The 22889-nt window shown below is 42.3% G+C and overlaps 1 protein-coding gene across 1 annotated transcript in view; it reads right to left on the bottom strand.

Moving 5' to 3' along the window:
- The window catches only part of TGFBRAP1 (transforming growth factor, beta receptor associated protein 1), a 46605-nt gene that overhangs the window by 8991 nt on the left and 14725 nt on the right, over positions 1-22889 (bottom strand). Inside the window, exons 4-8 of the mRNA XM_006872438.1 lie at positions 11641-11723; positions 8026-8367; positions 5296-5353; positions 3171-3314; positions 381-524 (exon numbers count right to left, since the gene is read on the bottom strand). Coding sequence (XP_006872500.1) covers positions 381-524; positions 3171-3314; positions 5296-5353; positions 8026-8367; positions 11641-11723 — 771 coding nt within the window. The remainder of the gene's footprint in view (positions 1-380; positions 525-3170; positions 3315-5295; positions 5354-8025; positions 8368-11640; positions 11724-22889) is intronic.

Genomic DNA, 22889 nt, shown 5'->3' with positions numbered 1-22889 from the left:
AATTCTACCATAAAAAAAATCTACATATCTCACTCTATGTGTGATTAAGTGATTTGGTGTAGGGAGCCTCAGTGGTGAGGAAACTTTCACTCAATCCACAATAAAAACCTTAAATTAAAAAAAAAGATGCAGCTTCTCTCTTGCCCTCTAACCGTAGTAACAAAGAACTTAAGAAAAAGAAAAGCTGTGCAAAATGAGATGAAGAGTGAAAAGAAAGCTCCTTCTTTGCTCAGGGCTCTCTCATCAATAAGTACAGACTGACCTCCCACAGAACAACAATCATTACATGAGAGCTATTTGCCCAAAAGGTTAATTAATCTCTTAAATGATTACCGTGACATTACAACACAGACTTTGGTCTAGGTTTCTTAAGTGCTCACCTGCAGTCGTCTGTCTATAACAAGATGTTCCAGATAGCTAACCAGCGCTTTAGGGTATTTTTTAAGGCAATTGATAACATCATCTGTGTTAAAACTATTCTGCTGTTCATCCACAGGTCTCTTGGTGAAAACTTGAACTCCAACCTGAAATGTGAGTAGCAGTGTCATTATTAGGCCTGTCTGTCCAAGTCACCATCTTCATCTTTGTGGTGGTCACTGCACACTCACACTCTGGGGACAACCACCCCTGAAGGCACAGTGACAGAGGAAAACAGCCAGGCAGGAAGCACTGGTGTAGACTGGAGAGCAAACATGGGAACGGCAGCCAACATTCTGAAACCCTCATCACAAGTCCTGCTGAAATCTCTACTTAAAACTAAAGAATGAACCACTTGTTGGTATCATGCTTCGCGAACAAGAAGCAACAACTTTGTTAGTATAAAGATCATCCCCAAATAAGGATGGTCACTTGCTATAAAGTAAATGAAAAGATCTTTCAAAATGCCAGAAATTCAGTGCAGTAAACTGCTGGTTCTCTGAACTTTGATAATCTACTATGTGCATATGTAGATTGATCTAGGATTTGTCCCTCCAGTCACTGAGCAAGATGCCAAGCTGCTGGAACACATGATAGAGGCCATTCCAGTCTTCAAGGGAAGTTGCTGTTGTTCAGTGCCGTCATGTTGGTTCCGATTCAGTCACCCTGTATAGGATTTCCAAGGCTGCTGGTGAGTTTGAACCACCAACCTTTCAGTCCAGTGCTTATTCTACAGTGCCACAGCAGGACACTAAACAGGGGAGTAGGGAAGCAAATCCTGCTGTATCTCTCCTAGCACTGTGTGCAGACACTCTGTCTTGCTCTCTCTCTCTCACACACAGTCCAAAACAAGAGAAATACAGCACAGCTGTTACGAGCTTTGGGGTTCTGTTAACCTGGATTTGCATCTCAGCTTTAACAGCTATATGCCCTCTCTGAGCCACGGTTTCCTCATCTGTAAATAAGGCCTATTTTATGAGGTTATGTTGTTGTTAGCTGATGTCAAGTTAATTCCAGCTCACGTGTGCATCCTATGTGTGTAGCGTAGCGCTGCTCCAGAAGGTTTTGCAGACTGTGACACATCGTCACGCCTGTCTTTGAAGGAGCCTCTAGGCAGGGTCCAACAACCAATCTCAACTAGGAGTCAAGCGCTGAGCATTTTGCACCACTCAGAGACTCCCAGGGACTTACAGTAACATTGAAAAGAGATAATAGATGTAAATTATCTGACATGCAGGAGTCAAGAAGTGTTAGCTATTAACCTATATCAGCATTGTTGTTGTGGTTAAGTGCTGTCAAATTGATTCCCACCCATAGCGACCCTGTATAGGGTTTCCAATGAGCGGCTGGTGAACCTGAACTGCTGACCTTGCAGCTTAAATGGACTTTGCAGTCCAGCACATTAACCCACCAACGCATTAGGGAGAGCCTAAACCTTTGAGTCTATTAGATGCACATTGCAGGAGTATGTATGAGTGGGCTGGGCTATGCTTTGCATGTGTGTATGCAGGGACAAAGTAACAATGGAGTAAAAGACTCACAAAACACATGAGCTCTGACTGTTAAAATAGCATTAAGGAGAACATGGTCCATTCAGATTGTAAAAAAGTAAATACAGATGCATCTCTGTATTTAAGGACCAGAACCAGAAAGTTAATTTTGCCTCTCCAGGGCGTTAATGGTGAGAACTGAACTCTTATCTTTTTTTCCAGTCTTCTCTGGAGCTTTGGGATGCTAACCTCAAGGTTGGCAGTTCAAACCCATCAGTCAGCCCATGGGAGAAAGATGAGGCTGTATGCTCCCATAAAAACACAAAGTCTTGAAAACCTTTTATGAGTTGGCATTGACTTGTTTTGTTTTGTCCCTCTGGCCTCTTCTATGGCCATCATTTCCCAATCCTGTCCACAGCATCCCACCTTCCTCCAGGCCCCCAAAAGCTAGTTAAAGGATGGCGAGAGCAGAAACAAGGGTAGCAGCTTGCCTGGTATTGTGGGTTTCTCCTTCCAAGGACCAAGCCCTGCCAGGTAACAGCTCCATCCTGCTTCAGCCCAAACCAGACTAAATGCCAAACTTGCTTAGGGGTGGTTTCAAACACACGTGTTGCTAAGGGTGCTGAGAAGGGGCCTTGACTATCCTTTTCTGTAAAAGTGGCCCACCCCACAAGAAGATTCTAAAAAGCATGTCACAGAGCACAGAAATACAGGGCTTCCATAGAGCTGGAGTGTAGATGGTTCAAGAGAAGGAAATGAAAGAGCAACAAAGTTGTTTGGGGTGATGGACAAGTACTGGAAATTGTGGTGAATATAATGAATATCACTGAGTTGTACAGTTAAAAATGAATACAATGGCCAATTTTATGTTAGCTATATTTTACTACAGAGTCCTGGTATGGCTCTGTGGGTTAATGCACTGGACTGCAAGGCTACTTTGAACCACAAGGTCGGTGGTTCAAGCTCACCAGCTGCTCCTCAGAAATCCTATACAGGGTCGCTATGAGTTGGTACCGACTCAACGGCACTTAACAACAACAACATATTTTACTACAATTTAAAAAGTGTTCAAATGATAAATTTTATCTTATCTATATTTTGCCACAAATAAAATGTTTAAATCTTTAAAATTGAATAAATAAAACTTTTTAAAGAAAGTAGAAGCAATGACTGAAATGTAGCTCCTCCCCCGCGACCTAAAATAAGTTCTTCGTTTGTTTGTTCTGACCAGGCCATAAAAGAATACATTTCTGAAACACAAACCTCCTCACTTTTCTGCAATACCCAGTCAGCATACTTCCATACTAATTCTTGGTCTAGGCAGTAGGTAAGAAAATCAACGACGTATTCATAGAGGTCTGAGCGAGTCGAGTCATGAATGTCTCCATTCACAATGTTCACCCATAGCTGGAGAGGAATTAAAAATACAAAGAAATGAAAAGTTATATATATATATATAATTTTTTTTTTTTTTTTAAAGTAACCAACTTGAAGGCACTTAACAACAACAGCACAATTACCTTTTAAAATTGGCTTAGAAAAAGGAATGAGGTTCACACTTCCTTGGACTTCTAATATTTAAAGTAATCAGAATGTTTTGAACGCCTAAATCAACTTTGATTTTACTTTTTCAGACAAATAAATGTAGATGATATGGTTTGGGAAACTGAAAACACCAAGTGTTATTTCTTTCTTTGTTATGATATCACAGTAGCACAAACAACAAATAAAACTTAGGGGAAGAGGTGAGTGCATTGAGAATGCTTATTTGTGAAAAACCATTGAGGAGTTTCTTAGCATAGAGAGACAAAAATCCACTGACAACCACCAGCCATGCAACTTTCCCTTTACAGGAACTCTTGAATTTGAAGTCCTTTTCAGATTTGTGACAGTGAAATGGTAATGCTTTTTAAGAAAGCCTCATGATTCTATTACCTGGTGTTCTGACTGTCTTTTGCACCAGGGTTTGGGCAGCCAACCTTCTCTTCAAGAAACACTCCTGCTGGGTGGACTCTTAATTTCAGGACCCCAATATGACACACCACCACACAGGAGTGGAAAAGTTGAAGGTTGCATGAGAATTCACTCTGCAACCCCTGAGTGGGGTTCCTGACTCACCTGTGCACCTCGTGGCACTTTGGAACTACATCACAGGTGAGAAGCCTAAAAAAGTGCAGGTAGTGTTAATTCTGTCACTGTGCTATCAACATATGCACACTTTATGAGATCGTTTCCTTACCACTGAGGCTCCCTATACCAAATCACTTAATCACATATAGAGTGAGATATGTAGATTTTTTTTTATGGTAGAATTCTGTTTTCTGTGCAAATATATTCCATATTATTTTCAATAATATGGAATATATTTGCTAATCTCTCTCTAGATGTTATTGTTGCTGTCAAGTGCTGCTGAGTAGGTTCCAACTCATAGTGACCCTTATAGGATTTCTGAGAAGTGGCTGGTGAATTTGAACCGCCAACCTTGTGGTTCAAACTGAACTTTCAGTCCAATGCATGATCCCACAGCGTCACACTATATACAGCAGTGCTATGATTACTAATGCATTTATATCAAACTATAATTCTTAGGACAACATATTTTTTAAAACAAAGTTTTACCTAACACCCAAATTTACTCTTAGCTATTTTTTTATACTCTACATTATGCTACTATAATTTCTTAGAGAAACCAAAGACTACCTATGTGTGTGGTTTTGACAAAATCACAATACTGACTTCAGCATGGTGAGTATGGCTAACATCCTTGACCGCTCATTAAAAAAAAAAAAAAAAGCAGCCCATCAAGAAACTACCACACAATACACAATACAACAACACACAATAAGGAACACGTAATAGGAGACAGTCTCCTGAGAGCAAGGGATACCCTTTTTTTCAGCATTGGTAACAAGATATAAGACACAAGAGAAGAGCTGATGCTGACAAATCTAAGCCGTGTTTCATTCAGGTGCAGAGTCCCTGCCAGGGCCAGCTGGAGTACCGGTTCAAATCCCAGCTCTACCATCTAGCAGAGCTTTTGTTTTGCTTTGCTCAGCTTCAATACTGTCATAGACAAGTCATCCACAATTGTCACTAATCATCTGACAAAGCAGCAATATCATATGCGTTGTGGCCCAGTAAGAAATTTTATTTTTATCTTTTTAATTTTCATGAACTCAATCTTGATAACGTTCTTTATAGAGGTACGAAGGCAAAGAAAATACTACTCTTGGCCACCATTTCTCTAGAAACTGACTATCTAAAAATAATATTATATGTGTGCTGTGAAAATGGGTAGATTAGTTCAAAGTGGTCTCTATCAATTTGCGCTTTCTTTAAGTTAAATGGTACCAAATGTAAAATAATGCTAATGTGCCTTTGAACTAACCTGAAGAGCAGCAGCATCTTGGTTGTTATAATGATAGAGCAGTCCAAGGGCAAAGTACCTGGAAGAAAACCAAGGGGTGAGTATGGTACCCTCTGGTGCAGGCCCTGGGATACTTCCACCCAACTGGAAACTCAACAGCAAACCAGGGCCCTTTATTTAAGGTATGGGCAGTCCCCGGATTACAAATGAGCACTGTTTCTACATCTGTCTTTAAATCAAATTTATATGTAAATGGGGATGGTTGGTACGGTTCATATGTAACATCAGCTAGTCAAATGTTTGGCTTAGTATATGGTATAACTTTATGGGTATAAACAAAATATTAAAAACAACTTCCAGATACAATAAAAAATCTTCAACATAATAATACAGTTAATAATAGTAATGTCTTGACACACGTGGCAAAGTAGCCCATGTTTGTCATTACGAACTATTGCACATCCCTTACTTTTTAATAGAATAGATTTTACCAGGGGCTGGTTCCTAACTATGGTTTGTTGAGGTTTACATAATCTGGACACTCGTAACCCAGGGTGTGCTTGTACTGATAATTTCTGCCTTGTCAATTTCCAGAGAAAATCATATTTAAATGTTAGTTTTGCTGTTAAGTACCAACGAGTTAGTTCCAACTCATAGCAATCCTACATAAGGCAGTCCAAAGCTGCAAATCTTTGTGGGAAGAAAGCCTCCTCTTTTTCCTGCGGAGCAGATGGTGGGCTCAAACCTCCGACCTGGAGGTCCACTGCTTACCCTATAAAGCCACTGTGCTCCATACTCAGTCTAAGATAGTCTAAAAAATAAAACTATAATTGTACTAGGGAAAATTACTTATGGAGTTGCTTTTAATTTGCTTCAAATATTAATTTTCTAACTCTTCAGTTGAAATGATGAGCCCACCATGAGCTGTTAGAAGAGTATTTGGATGGTATGTTGTCTGAACATGAACGATAACTGCCAACACTACCCAGCTATCACAGGCGGAGTACCCAAGGAGAGTGCCTAGGGTTCAAGACTTGAGTTTTCATTCCAGCTTCACTACGTATGACCTTGATCAAGTAGATTCACTTCCCAACCCTCAGTTTCCTTATTCACAAATGGAGACGATTAGCAATCCCACTGGCATTGCCTGGGCAGTGAGCGTCCCAAGGTCTGCAGGTGTCATGCCTTCCTCATCCCCAGCAGGTAACGAGTAAGGTAACCCACTGAGAAGTGGGATTTTTCTCCTCAAAAAGCAAACTCCAATACTTGAAGTTATTTTTTTCCCTTTCTTTAACCTTGTAGAAAGTTACACTAGCTTCTGAAATACTACCACAAGACATCCGTGTGTTTTCTGGCTCCTAAACAAAATAACGATGTCTGGGGTGGTACAAATGGTTAAGCATTTGACCTCCTAAGCAAAAATACGGTGGTGCAACCCCACCCAGAGGTGCTTTGAGAAAGGCCTGCCGATCTGCTTCTGAAAAGTCACAGCCCTGAAAACCCTACAGAGCACAGAGGAGCCACCAGAAGTCAGAACTGCCTCAACGACGTGTAGGTTTTAAACAAAATAACATCCCTCCATAGAAATACTAGGAACTGACAGGAACTGCTCACATGGAAGCCACTAAAAGCCCATTCCATCTCAGGGTAACTGAAAGGGATCTAGCATAAACACCCCATGGTCTCCAAGGGATTTCATCAGTATTTGTGATATTTTAACTCCATAACAAAAAGCAAAGAACAAAAAAATCTTATTTTTTGAGAGGAATTCAGAAATCACTTTATTTTTAAAGATTTAAAACTGAGCTTAGACTACTTGACTATTTGCCTACCCTAGTCCACTTAGTCAAGATGTATAAACTGACCAGTGTACATAAAGTGATCGGTTAAAAAACAAGACCAAGCAAAAACATGGCCACTAAGTTGGCTCTGAATTATAGTGAGAGACTAAAGAGCCCTAGTGGCACTCTGGGTTAGGCACTGAGCTGCTAAGTGGAAGGTCAGTGGTTCAAACCCACCAGCCACACCTCAGGAGGAAGATGAGGCTGTCTGCTCCCATAAAGATGTACAGCCTCAGAAGCCCTGTATATGGTCACCGTAAGTCAGAATTGAAATGACAGCAGTGGGTTTGGCTTGAGGGTTTTTCATAGGACAGAGTAGATTTCCAAGGCTGCAAATCTTTATGACGGTAGAATATCAGTCAGTGCTTAACCACTGTGCCATCAGTCTCCTTAGCAATGGGTTGGGTATCTACTAACTAATCAAAGAATGAAAGAATAATTTTAAACCATGATTTTTTATTCAACATAATCTAGAAGCCTCCTTTTTACCTCTTTGCTTTCAGTCCAACTATCAATCACTAACATGTACTATTAATATTACTAAAACACATTAGTATTCTTTTCTATTTGAATCCTGGGCTGAGAAGGAGTGAAATCTACGCATCATTTCATTGACTGATAAAGTCCACGACTAATTCCACACTGTGGTTGACACCATTAAATAATTGGTATTCGAGCAAACACTCTCCAAGACTCTCAGTTAGCCTGCAGACCACTTTCTGAGGAGCACTCTGCTCCTGCTGTTATTAGGATTTCATGGCAGCCGCCCGATAAATCTCCTAGGAAGGCAAGTACCCCTCTGGCTAAGTCAGCTTTTGGGACCTTCAAAACAGTCTTCCAGATGAGGGGCACTGGGTGGAGACAGGCCAGGCATGAAGCTGCCGGTTGTATCCTTGAAGAGCACACTCACTTTTTGTGTTTCTCTAGCCAGGCAGCGCTGTCTGTTAGCAGACAGAAGTTCTCAGTGACCAGCAGGTCCAGCAGGCTGTCCTGGTTCGTCTCGGCATACAACTTAAGCAAGGCCGTGTCGATGTCCTCCTTGTAGCCGTTTGGTCCATCTGTGCCACGGACTTCATTCAAGTAGCTCATGAGGAACCGCTTGCACTGGGCCATCTTCTCCTGGTCCCCTTGGGTCAGTTGGTTCAGGTCTGCATACTCATGAAGAGGAGGGTGAGACCGTGTGAATGAAGAGGAGGTAGGCAACAGGAAGGGGTAGAGAGAGATCAGCTCCCGGACATCAAGCTGGCCGCTTCTGCAATTACAGTGTCAAACTAAATGAAGCAAAAAGAGAGAGAGAGTACACATAGGCACACAAAACAACACTGGAGGATGTGCGCATGTGCACACACTGGTGGTGAGCTGGGTCGGTGGGCAAGCACGTCAAGGTGGTGGTGCTGATGTGGCCAAATGCAATACAGCACCGTTAAGGTGCCACCACCTGATTCCAACACAGAGGAAAGGAGACTGTGGTGAGAGACAAACAAAAAACAAGGCTGTTCAAGTGGGGTATCAGAATAACTGTAAGGATTTGAACATCAACTTGGGCGCTGGACTCCTAGGAAACCATGGCAAAGAAAGGAACACAAAGGAGACTATGACATCACTGTCAGATAAAAAGCCGCATTACAGTTCTGGGACCAACGATTTTCCTGGCACTAAATTATAAACAGGAGACTCTGAAAGACCATCACTTGTAATTTCCTCATCATTGACCTTATAACAAGACACACAGCATGCATGTGACCATTTTCATTGTGACTCTCAATAGATTTTCAGAGCATATCATTAGAATGCATCTCAGACAACCAGCATAAATGTCCTAACCTCTAGCAAGGTTTCCATCTCTAATCCAAGACTGTTCCCTTTCTTTCCTTCTCCCTCAAGCCTGCGCGTCATATCTACAATGATAACAGTTAATGGTATTAGTCAGCCTTGAACTCTCAACCCTGGACAAGGATCAGACCCAAGTGGGGGAAACTGTTGAGGTAAAAGATGCAGACTGCACCTCAGACATGCTGAATGCACGTCTCTGGGGGCTGGTTGAGTCTGAAGGCTACACTCCCATAACAATCATTCACTGGATCTGCCTAAGTTCAAGTCCACTGCCTTGCCTCCACTCCATGTGCCTCCCACATGGCTTCCTGCGTCTTCTCTCCCTTCCTTCTGCTCCGCTCTACATCTTTGCCCTCTCTTGACCTTCAGTGACTCCGGAGTGCCCACAGACTACATTTCAAATCCCTTAGCATGGGATCCTAAATGTGATCCCAAACTACCTTACAACTTCAGTTCAAACCATCCCCCTTCCACACTTAACAACACATCAACGTGCCAACTTATAAAATTCCTGCGTGGCACTGTGGGATAAGTTTTGGGCTGCTAAACGCAAAGTCGGTGGTTCAAACCCACTAGCTGCTCTTGGGAAACCTTATACAGGGTCACTATGAACCAACTCAACAACACTGAAAAACAGCAGCAACATCATGCCTCTTAGCCTTTGCTACTGCTATTCCTTTTGCCTAGAGCCATTCTCAATGGGGAAGAATTTTGCTCCCTGGAGGACACTGGAGACATTTTTTTATTGTCATGACTGAGGAGTGCTAGTGGAATCTATGGACAGAGAAAGAGACTATGGCCCTTAGTTTCCCTCCATGTCTGGAAATGAACCTACCCCATGGCTCAATTCTCAGTCAAATAATAGGTCCATAAGGGGGCCAGTGACACCAGGGAGGTATGCATACCTTAGAAAAACCAACCATTTGAGATCAAAAGGGCACCATTTATCCAAGGATGAATTTCAGACGATTAGCAAAGAAGGAGGACTACAAACAAGAAACACAGAGAGGAAGTGGAAGACATAATGTTACACTGAGGGGATTACAGTCAATGAGATGAAACACAGTGTGTATGAACTGGTGAATGTAAAACGGATGGTCTACTCTGTAAACCGTCATCCAATTCACAATAAAAACACAAAAAGTAAAATTTTCAAAAGTTGAGGAGGGCTCTTGAGGATGAGTCCCAGCTCAGTAAGAAAAGGCAACATGGTTTATTAGCAATGTTTGTCACTGGCACAAAGAGGGAAAAGTGGAATCATCTTTCTCTCGGGATTTTCTTCTTTAAATACTAACTTCCTCAGTCTCAGTTTTGGCAAAAGCCAGACAGCAGTCAATTTAATGGTAAGCTATTAAAAGGCTGAAATATACAAGCAGAGAAACCTCATATTAATTTAAAACCTTGTATTAATCCATGACCATTTACCTCTTGTGTCTCATTAACCCATGAGAAAAAGATAATGTATGGGGACCCACCCATTACCTGAACAAGGGGAACTTCAACAATGCAGTGATAAAAAGCAAGGTCTTACAGAAAAAGAGCTTGAGCTCAAAGGGTTGAAAATCCATTTACGCCTAACATTACTGATCTTTCCAGGAATGTCTAATAATAGATTTCACACTCAATGACAATGGCATTGAAATGTTACACACAGCACCATTACTCAATGAATGACTCCTTCTTTACTTGGAAGGAGTGAGGTTTTGTAAAAGAGAAAGATATTGGAGCCACATGGATCTAAGCACATGCCTGGAACGTAATGCAAACATCCTCCACACTGGAATTAAGCAGCACGCTACAGAAAGGTGCTCTGCTCATGCTCTGACTTAGCTGGAAATTCTGAGACTCCCTACACATCATATTTAGATGGTACTCAACTGTGCAGAATCTAGTTCAGAGAGAATTCTGCACACTTATTTTATAGGCAATACTTTTGTTTAAAGACTATTCTAAGCAAATGTAGCTTAACCTTCTCCAACCTCACCGGGCATGCAGGCACAAGAGTGAGTAACAAGAAAAGCAGGCTATGGACATAAAGGGGTGCCTGGGAAACAAGCCTGGGCTTCACATCTGCACACTTCCCTCCCTGGAGAGAAAGAGAGGGAGAGCCCACAGCAGAGCAACCTACAGACACAACATTAATTAACGTGTCAGAAGGGACCAGTGCAAGAGAAAGGCAACTTACTAATAGGACTAACTAGGAACAGACTAGTTAAAAAGCATTTTAAAAGAGAAGAAAGCTGTTCCTAGGTGCCCCAGGAAGATCTCACTCTTTTTCTTAACTTAGATCTTCTCAAATCTCTAAAGAAAAGGAAGAATGCACAAATGGTATTTTCCTAAGAATCTTCCATGTGTTAGCAAATTTACCCTTTGGAATTCTCTTCTCTTGGTTAAACCATCTTGACACCCTTATGCTCTCTTCAAGAACTCTTACAGATGGTCCTCAGCAGCCTCTCACCAACCACTCCCCCTCAAAATATAGACGATTGTTTAACTGTTTAACTACGGAAAGGGAGGAAAAGGAGAGGGACTAGTATCAGCAGCACTGTTTTTTTATAAATAACTCGATTTCTATCTGCAACATTGAAACGTCTCATTTGAAATGGAGCCTTTGGTTACAGAGAGTAAATCACATATATATGTAAAGCAGGGACACTGTAATGAACGTCTTGCTACCAACACCTCAAATTACCTGAAGAGCTCTTTAGCTTCCAGGAACTGAAGTTGTGCAAACTGTATAAATCCTGCCTGCTGCAGAATCCTTCTGTACATGACCTGCAAAGAGAGACAGGTGTCATTTTTTAGAGACCTTAAAACCATCACAGGAGGGGGAAAGATTTTTAATGCGTAACCCAAGGTAAATGTTCAGTATCACATAGAAATTTGAAGTTACAAGTTAACGTAAGAAAAATACCAGGCATATATAACTTATTTAGACATACAAGTCATGAAAAACTACATGCATACATGTTGTGCTGTGTGTTAATGCACTGGACTGCAAAGTTGGTTTGAACGGCAAGATGTGCAGTTCACCAGTCCCTCCTTAGAAACCCTGTACAGGGTCACTGTGGGTCGGAACCAACTCAACAGGCACTTAACAACAACTATATATATACTATATATATATATATTTTTGTTTTTAAGTGCCACTGAATCAGTTCCAAACCATAGTGACCTTGTATAGGGTTTCCAAGAAGCAGCTGGTAGGTTTGAACTGCTGACCTTGTGGTTCAAACAGACTTTGCATCTATATACAGGTACATATTTTGGGAGTGTGGTGGCTCAGTAGGATAAGTACTGGACTACAAACCACAAGGTCAGCAGTTCAAACCCACAGCCACTCCGAGGAAACCCTTTATGCTCCCATAAAGATTTACAGACTAGGAAACCCTATACAGCATAGCTGTGAGTCGGAACCCACTCACCAACACTTAGCAACAACAGCATGTATACATATTTAATTAGCCCATTTGTTTCAAAATAAAGGTGTTCTCCGTTGAACCCTTCTTCATGGGTTTGTTTGCATAAGTTGCCACTTTTCTCCAATGCACTTCTGTCCAGTCTCATCACTTCCTGGGACTTCCCTGATTGCCTCTGCTTCTGACTGCTCAGATGCACCTTTCCATGCCAGCGTACCTGGCAGTCCAGAAGCTGCTCAATCAAGGGGCCAGCTTATCTTATTTCACTCACTATCTCCTTGACGACAGAACCCCTCTGCTCTTTTCTTGTTGTTATGTTGTTGTTAAGTACCGTGGAGTCGGTTCTGACTCACAGTGACCCTGCACAGGGTTTCCGAGGCTGTAAATCTTTATGGGAGCAGAATAGCTCGATGCTTTTCAAACTGTGGTAAAAACAGATGCGGCCAAACGTCCTCTAGCACAACCACCTCTGTGTTTACAATTCAGTGGCACTGATTACATTTGATTAACTTACTGGTCTTCTCCATCCCTCCCACTCACAGGAGTCATTGGTTTCAGTACGTTTACTTATTTCATGTAAATAAGATCACTATGAGGATGATGCAAGACCCAGTAGTGTTTCATTCTATTGAATGTACGGTTGCTATGAGTCGGAATCAACGTAGCACCTAACAGCAACATATTAGTGAGGTCATACAGTATTGGTCCTTTGGGAACTGCTTTTTTTTTGCTCGGCATATTGTCAAGGCTCATTCGTGTTGTGGAATGTATCAGGACTTCATTTATATTTATGGTTGAGTAGTACTGTACTGTGTGTATATATTCAGGAGTCCTGGTAATATAATGGTTAAGCACTCAGCTGTGAACCACAAGGTCAGCTGTGCAAACCTACCAGCTGCTTCACAGGACAAAGATGTAGCAGTGTGCTTCCATAACGAATACAGCTTTGGAAACCCTATGGGCAGTTCTAGTCTTTCCTACAGGGTCGCTCTGAGTAGGAATCAACTCAACAGGCAACAGGTGTTTATATGCAGTTAAAACCTGCAAAAGCCAGACCCGGTAAAGCAGAGGAAAACTCAAAATATTTCTCACTAAAGGGTGGTTGTATGCCATGGAGTCATTTCCGACTCACAGCGACCATGTATAGGGTTTCTGAGACTGTAAATCTTTTTTGGGGAGCAGAAAGCCTCATCTTTCTCCTGTGAAGCAACTGGTAGATTCAAATGACTGACCTTGTGGTTAGCAGCCCAGCTCATAATTCACTACATTGCTAGGGCTCCTTTCCCACTAATAGAGAGCAATGCGGGGGATGGGGGTTGAGGGTTAAGACTGCACCATCAAAGGTGGAAAACTTTCGAGTCCCAGAAAGCCAAGTTTCTGTTCTCATAGGTTTCACTGGACTGCATTTTGTTTGTCCTATTCGTCTGCTGAAGGACACTGATTTCTCTCACCTTTTGGCTATTGTCAAAAGTGTTATAACTAACACTGCTGTACTCCTTTGTTCTTGTAACATCTAGAAATTACAAAACATACTAAGAATCTGTCTGTTGTTGTTGTTAGGTACCATCGAGTTGGTACCTACTCATACCAACCTTATGCACAGCAAAACAAAACACTGCCCGATACTGAGCCAACCTCACTATTGTTGTCACACTTGAGCCCATTGATGCTGCCACTTGGCCAATCCATTTCGTTGGGGGTCTTCCTCTTTTTCTCTGACGCTCCACCTTACCAAACACTATATGTTTCTCCAGCGACGGGTCTAGAAGTATCTTTAACTCCACCTCCTCCCTGTCACTGTCCAAGTTTGGCTGACTTTGAAGTTTGACCACCCTTTCTCTGAAATTCCATTTGGACTTGTCTCTTGGCTCCATTCATATTATTCCTATCACCACAACCACAGCCCAGTCCCCCATCACCCCACAATTGAAGACACTGCATTTTAATTATTTGCTGTGACGTCAACTTCTCCTTCTCCCTATCCATTACATTATTATAAGCCATAAATTCCTTGAAGACAAAGCATGTGTTAGCAGAGTGTGGTAGCTCCATAGGATAATCACTGGACTGAGAACCACAAGGTCGGCTGTGGGAGTCCACTGCTGCTCTGTGGGAGAAAGATGAGGTTTTCTGCTCCCACAAAGATTTACAGCTCAGAAATCCTATACAGAGTCAGAACTAACTCAACAGCACTTAACAACAACAACAACACTCCCATGCCCCTAGCATTTATTTAGTAAGTGCTTATTGATCTCAAGAAGTATCTGATCAATTTCCATAAAACTCCACTCTTCCTTGTCACTCACTCACTATCCTCATTTTAAAGATAGGGAAATCTGCTTAGAGATGTTGTTAGCCCAGAATTACTAAATAAGCATCAAGTTGGACAGGATTTCAAACCAGATCTGATTCTACAGCCTAATTATTCCCATTCATTGACTCATCCCACAGTAGGCAGTTCATATTGTTACCCACTGAAGTCATGAGAGGAAAAAGAAGGTTGGCACCTGCAGCCCATCAACCCTGTTCCCTCAAATCAGCTTTGGGGATGGAGAGGGTGGAGAGGGAATTGTTATGTGCTATGGAGTCGGTTCCAACTCATAGTGTCCCAGCACAGGGTTTCTGAGGCTGTAAATCTTTATGGGAGCAGAAAGCCTCATCTTTCTCCAACGGAACAGCTGGTAGTTTCAAACTGCTGACCTTAAGGTTCAGAGCCCAATTCATAACCACTACGCTACCAGAGCTCCTTACTACATTTTAAAAGATCTCTCAAAGGTATTACAACTGTTCCCTCTCACAGAAATTTCTTTACAGGCGTATGAATAAAGTAGGCTTCTAAAATCTTTCATTTCTCATCTTACCATCTGCCTTTACTTTTCTTCCTTGAAACTACTTATTTCTGACCTAAAGGCCAGCCTAATTATAACCAGAAACCCAGATACTGTCAAGTCGCTGCTGACTCATGGCGGCCCATGTGTGGCAGCGGAGGCCTAATTATATCACCTAACAATAAGGAGAGAGCAGTGGGCCAAAGGCAGTGGGCCCAAGAACGCCAGCTCTGTTTCTCAAAGCAGAAATAATAAAGGCCAACCACTTAGCAAAAAGGTTGAAAAACGGACCCACCAGCTGCAGTACAAAAATCCTCAATTACACCCAGAGTTGCTGAAGGAAAAAACTCAACTCAATGACAATTTATTACCTCAAATGTCACTTACTCTTCCAAAAGTAATAAATATTACTTTTGCTAAATCTCCACAAATATAGAGCTTACTTTCCATATTCTAGCCTGCAAACAAATGCTATGTAGAGTTAGAAGTAGCATACAAGTAGAATCTCTCATCCTGGATATGAGATACAGTGGCCGTACCATGAGAGACAGAAAGAACCCAAGCTACTTAGACTTTTACCTAAAAATAGCCAAGTAGGCTTTTCCAAGTACAGTCAATCTCGATTCTCTGAAGGTTACTGTGTACCTTCTAGACTGTCTACTAAGACTGACACCTTCTCCTGCTCTCTGCTCAGTTGGTCTTGAACTTACACCAGGTTTGCTATTGTTGTTGTTAAGTGAATCCAGTAGATTCCGACCCATAATGACCCTGTACAGGGTTTCCAAGGAGCAGCTAGTGAGCTTGAACCACCGACCGTGAAGTTTAAATGACTTTGCAGTCTGACGCATTAGTCCACAGTGCCACACCAAGACTCCTTAAATCAGGTTGTTATTGTTGTTGTAAAGTGCCGTTAAGCCCTTTCTGACCCATAGCGACTCTGTATACGGTTTCCAAGGAGAAGCTGGTGAACTTGAACCATGGACACGGTAGTTCAAACGGCTTTGCAGTCTGGCGCATTAAACCACAGCACCATACCAGGACTCCTTAAACCAGGTAGGCCAACTTAAATAAGATGGCTTTAATTATTTCATTAAAAAGGGTTTCTTTACCCACCACCCCACCCTTTACTACATGTGACAGAATCAAACAAAAAGGATTGAAGGGATACTTGCTGTTGTTAGTGCTATCGAGGTGGTTCCAACCCATAGCAGCCCTGTATAGGGTTTCTGAGGAGCGGCTGGTGAATCTGAACCGCCGACCTTGTGGTTGAATGCTTATCCTACAGTGCCACACCAGGATACTAGGCACAGTTAAGTAAGTACCATCATTTAACTTAAATAGGATGTTTAAGTTAAAGAACTTAAAACAGGATGACTAGATGGGTGGGCTGAGAACAACAAAGGCTGTTTATCTTCCCAACCTCAGAGCTAGCTCAACAATGGAATTTTCCACATTGTGTTTCAGAACCAGTCACTACTTCAGTGTAAGGCAGCTCCACAGCAGACGTCTAAATGGTTAGCTGCCGTCAAACCAGTGCTGACTCTTGGCTATCCTATGCACAAAACAAAACAATGCCTGGTCCTGACTCAGCCTCATGTTTGAGTCCATTATTGTGTGTAGGTGTTGCTGTTGAGTGTTGTTGGGTTGCTTCCACCTCATAGCAACCATGTATAGGGTTTCCAAGGAGCTATGGTTAAAACTCTAGTCAAAATGCTTGGATTTGAGTCTTGGGAACTTTTACTACAGACAGGAGCCCAGGTCCTAGAAGGCTGAGCCTCAGGTGGCTACACCTGTGCAGAGGCTGAACCTAACTCGAAGTGAGTCACATGTTGGGGCTAGGCTAAGTGGTAGCAATGGGCTACATACTGGAACTTTGTTGTTGTTGTTAAGTGCCATCGAGTGGTTCAGGCTCATGGTGACCCTATATAGGATCTCCAAGGAGCAGCTGGTGGATTTGAACCCCCGACCTTGTGACTAGCAGTCCAGTGCTTATCCCACAGTGCCATACCTACGTACTGCTATTTACTGCACTCTATTCTTCAATGACCTGGTCTTTGGAACCTAAACATGTTAGTAAGGAGTGGGTGTACCTTTGTTAGTTATGAAAGAGATTCTGATCTGAGTCCAAATTTGACCTAGCAGAATCTCTTTCATAAGTAACAAAGGTACACCCACTCCTTACTAACATGTTTAGGTTCCAAAGACCAGGTCATTAAGCAAATGTGAGGAGAAGCCTCAGAGCCCAAACCCTCAGAACTGCTGTATCCCCGGCAGCACTGTGCTCTGACTCCAAGGCCCTGCCAGCCGGCCAGCCTAGCACTCAAGTGGACCTGGGGCCCACTTGATGCTGAACTAGGGACACAATTGGCAGCTCTGGGACTCAGACAATGGGCTAGGCTGGGAGTCAAGATAGTTGGTGGGAATTTCTGCCTGTGCCCATGCTCCCTACACAGCCCAGCTGTGATCCCAAAAGACGGGCATGCTGCTGGTCTGTGAGAGCTAGGAATCCAAGGATACAAGCCTAGAGACTAACAGTAGCTCAGAAGAGCTCAGCAGTGGGGGCCAAGGAGGAGGTGGGGCCCCCAGGCCCTGAACTACCTCCAGAGTACCTCAGTAGAAGGGAGCAGCAGCAATAACCTCCCCCTGCCATCCCCCGGGGCCCTTCTTGGTAGGGCTCCCTCAAAATCTACTTCAGTCGCCTTTCTCATAAGAGCTGCAATTTGCAATGGTGGCTCCGATTGGGAAGGGACTGGTGAGAGGCCTTCTGGAGAGTAGCCCGCTTCACCTGGGAGCCTGGCAGACATGGGTGGCTCTGCGGGTCAGGCGATGGAGGAGGGGGAAAATCCCAGGTTAATGTGCGAAAGAGTCGGCTACAGTAGGTTTTTCTTTTATTGCCATAAATGAGAAATGTTGGCTAGCAAGATAGTCAACAAAAGAGGAGTAGGTATTTAGGAAAAAAGATAGCAATCACAACCAAATGAGACACTATCTGGAGGTCTAGGAAGGAAAGTTTAGAATTCCATAGCCAGAACTAGGAAGGCCCTAGTAGGGCTGCCTTCTCTCCGCTGGCTCTCCCTTCTCCCCACAGTCTCTTCTAAGGCAGGTTGGGAGGTCAGGCTTACTAGGGTATCAGGAAGCAACAGAGAGAAAGATTATAAAATCAGCATGAAACCTAGTAGTTTTTCTATCTTAAAAAGAGATTCTTTTAAGAACAGAAAAGCCTACTTTTCTAGGGCTAGACAAGAATCCCAAATAAAAAACAAATGCCCCCACTCCCAGTGGCATAACAACACAGAGAAACATACTTTAAAACAGGAATTTGACTGTACAGACTTAGTGCGATTTTCCCGGAGGAAAATACGAAGACAAGCACCTTCATGGAACTGGAGAAATGTGAACAGTGGAGAAATGATTACTGACTGGAATGAGGTGTCGGAATGCTGAGGGGCCCTCATGGCACAGTGGTTAGGCACTTGGTTAGTACTGAAAGGTCGCTGTTCAATCCATCAGCTGCTCTGAAGGAGAAAAGCCCTAGGGACACGGCAGTTGCTTCTGCTCAGAGTGTTCAGTGAGCTGTTGTGTCTGTCCAGCTGAGTCTCCGGGGGAGGACCTGGCATCCCTGGACGCCATGTGTAAAGAGGGAAGGAGGATTCCCCAGGAGTACCAGTCTCCTTGAAAATCCGTCAGATTACTAGGAGAGCTCTGGAACAGGGGGACATGTGTTTGTGTGTGCATTTGTGACTTTAATTTTGTGTTTTAAACGCATTTGTAAAACATGAAAGTAAATCACAGAAAAGTTTAAATAAAGGGAGAGTTAGAAGAAGCTTCAAGACTTCCAAGATCACAACAATATTAGGATTTAAACCATGGAAATCATGGAGTTGAAGAATAAACTTATGAATAATCCTGGACAGTGTGTTAAAATGCTAATATATAATTACAGACATACAGATGACGGCGTTAACTAGTTTTGTCTAGAAGAGTGGAAGGATTCCAAAAAGAAGGCATATTTAAGCATTGTACTAAATTAGTATTAAATCAAGTACAAGACTACTACACCCCAGTAATAGAAAAGAACATACAAAAAACAAAAACAAGAAAAGGAAGAGAGCAGAGAAATGCACAAAAGTGATGGTATGTTCCAGAAATTCTGACAAGTGAGGAGGCAAGGATGCACAAAAGGATGCGCAGGGTGAAGTGTGCTGTCAGAGTTCTGGCTCAACCACTCTTACCCAATGGCGTCTTTGTCTTTAAAATGAGACGCTGATGATTACAGATGGTTTTGAGGATTAAGAAACAAATGTTTTTAAATGTCTCCCTGTGTGCCTGGCTCTTTGTAGGGCTTAGGAGTTATTTCATAGGCAGCAAGGTGCTGTGGGATTTAGAATTCAACCCTACTTAAAGAGTGTGCCTAAAAGATGATTTCTAAAAAGACTTGGACCTTTTGTGTCTTCAGTATGGACTCTCAGACCACAACTAACTGAGTAAACCAGTGAGGGGATGACAAGGCTCTTGGGTGGTGGCTGGCCAGTCTCGAAAGACCGACCTCATAAAATTGACCCACCTCAGGGGAAAGGAAGGCCTAAGGCAGCACACAACTACTTCTAAGACTGAATATATGAGTCTGCAGCAACAGAGAGAAGGCAGGGAACAGAATAGAAGAAAAAGAAGAAAATACCACTTCAGATATAGATCATTGAAATACCAGACTAGAGAACAAGATGACCACTAATATTATCTATTATTGACTACACAGCTCTACTCTTGGCAAAAGACAGACACAGCGAGAGGAAGCATAGACAAAAACCAGACAAAGAAAATGGAAAGTCTTTTGAAGACAATGTTATATGAACACAGTGTGTTCACACTGCAAGGAGAGGTGCCCCAGTGAGAACTTGAGCATTTACATGGCCTTTCCTAACACCTGACCCTTTGTTCCAGGGGCGTCCTCACTGGGCAACGTCATTCCCAGCTCATGGAAGTGAAAGGGTCATGAACAAGCACAGCAGAGGCAGGACTCAGACCCAGGTGTTCTGGCTCCGATGCTGCGGTGTTTTTCATGCCCCATCAGTGCTAAGCAAAATGATGTTAAGTGCTCATCACAGTAAGAACTTTCTTCTTTTTGCTTTTGCTGCCCTCTACTGAACAGAGTTTTACTTAAAACTGAGAGATGAATAACCCCAAACCCAAACCCACTGCCATGGACTCTACAGAACTGAGTAGAACTGCCCCATGGGGGTTTTTCCCAGGCTGTAACTCTTTACCACAGTGAACAGTCACATCTTTCTCCTATGGATCGCTTAGCAACTGTACTACCAGGATTCTTTGATGAATAAGAAGTTTATCAATATTTGAATGTAGAAAAGAAGCCCTCCTTCACATCCCACAATCATAAATTACACATCCTGTCTTCTTTCCCTTTCAGAATCTACCTTTAGCTGCATAAAGCATTGAGTCCAAAAAGCAATATTTCATTCCCCAACAATCATATTGCTGTTGTCAAGTCGGTTCTGACTCACAGTGACCCTGTGTAGGGTTTCTGAGGAGAAGCTGGTGGGTTAGCAGTCCAGTTCTTACCCTACAGCACCACACAACAATCACGTAGTGTTACGTGCCATCAAGTTGGTTTTGACTCATAACGACCCTGTGAATCACAAGAAGCAGCTGGTAGGTTTGAACTGCTGACCTTGTAGTTAACAGTCCAGTGTTTATCCTATAGAACCACACCAACACTCCATACAATCATGTTATTTTTGTTGTTGTTAAGGGCCTTCAACTTGATTCTGACTCATAGTGACCCTTTATAGGGTTTCTGAGGAGCAGCTGCTGAGTTTGAACTGCCGACCTTATGGTTCACAGTCAAATGCTAATCCTCCAGCACTCATATGTTGTTGTTGTTGTTAAGTACCGTTGTGTCAGTTCCAACCCATAGTGAACCTGTATATGGTTTCCAAGGACCAGCTGGTGAGCTTGAACCGCCAACCTTGTAGTTCAAACTGACTTAAAGCACTTATATAGTCATGTGTAAAGCTTACCAACTCATAATAATCAAGGGAGTGATTATTCATTCCCTTGATTATTTCATTTTATTTCATTTGAACACACATACACACATCAATATTATGTTTTATTTGCCCCATATACAGACTGTAACCTGAAATAACCTAACAGTTGATCAAGTAACAATATTTAGGAACTTGATTTCATCAGACAAACAAATAATTTGTGACTGTTAAATCAATTTTATTTTTCAAAGCAATTATATTTAAAATTAGTATTTCTTTCGTTGCTGTTGTTGTTAAGTACCGTCAAGTCGACTCCGCCTCACAGCGTCCCTGCATAGGGTTTCCAAGGAGCAGCTGGTGAGTTTGAACTGCTGACCTTAAGTATATTAAAAGTTCTCTCCTAGGACCTCTGTCTTTTGAATGAAACATGGTTATTCAACCTCTAGAAGGTTGCAGGGCAGACAGAGAACCTAGCACGGTGGGCTGTGGGTAGAATATAGCATAAGACAAAGGTGCCTTTGGAAATAAGAGAAAAAAGTAGCCAAGGGGTAGGTGAAGACTTAGAGAAGATGGTAGAAGGATCTCTTACAGATAAACTGCCATCTTTGTAATTCTTTCAAGGTTTGGGAGTCAACCAGATCTGAATTTGATCCTGAGTGAGTAAATTGTACTATTTAAGTCTGTTCCCTCGTCTGTAACGTAAGGACAATAAAACATACATCTTAAAAAAAAAAATTTTTTTTTAAATCTCTCCTAAACAAATTAGATGTGTTCCTGTATATTAGATAAGTCTGTCAGCATGAGCAGTAAAGTGTTTCCTATAAATGGTATAAGTAAAAACTTTTATTCAACCTCATTCTAAGAAATACAAATTCTAAACTAGGAGGTAAATTCAAAATTCTCTGTTTTCCATCACAACAACAATGCCCTTGATTCTTCTTTGAAGATACACTGAAGAAGTTCATCCCGGTGGAGCTATGGGATAAGCACTGGACTGATAACCACAGAGTTGGCAGTTTAAACCCACCAGCTACCCTACAAGAGAAAGCTGAGGCTTCCTTTTCCAATAAAGATTAACAGCTTCAGAAATGCTCTACAGGGTCACTATGAGTTGGAACCAACTCCAGGGCAGTTGGGTTGGTTTCGGATTGGTATATTAAGCATTGGGATTCATTGTCAGGGGTTCAAACATGACCTCCACTTATCTGTGTAGTTTTAGTCAAGCTGTCTGACTGCTCTAAGACATGTCTCCTTATCTGTAAGAAGTAGATAATTAAACATCAGACACAAAAGTAATCAGCACAAGGGAGTCTGGGAAGATATGTGGAGGAATGTAAGAGTTAAAGGCAATAGAGGCACACAGTGTTTATATACATAACCCTATAATAGTGATTTCTTGTCGGTGCTGAGTCAGCACTGGACTGCGAACCACAAGGTTGCAAGTTCAAACCCACCAGCTGCTCCTTGGAAACCCTATACAGGGTTGCTATGAGTCAGAACCACCAACTCGATGCCACTTCACAACAATGACATGGCTAGACGTGGAGGCTGAACATCTGTAGGAGGCAGAGAGGGAGCACACCCACAAATATAGAAAGGTTTGACAACAGAGAATAGTTGTACAAGGGTACTGACTTTCACTGCACCAAACATACCTATCAATGTGGTGGACTATACAGGAGGCACAGT

The sequence above is a fragment of the Chrysochloris asiatica genome, unplaced genomic scaffold, assembly GCF_000296735.1.
Source record: "Chrysochloris asiatica unplaced genomic scaffold, ChrAsi1.0 scaffold00197, whole genome shotgun sequence".
Lineage (NCBI taxonomy): Eukaryota > Metazoa > Chordata > Mammalia > Afrosoricida > Chrysochloridae > Chrysochloris > Chrysochloris asiatica.
The sequence above is the reverse complement of the archived record's forward strand: the minus strand, read 5'-3'. Positions and strand labels throughout refer to the sequence as shown.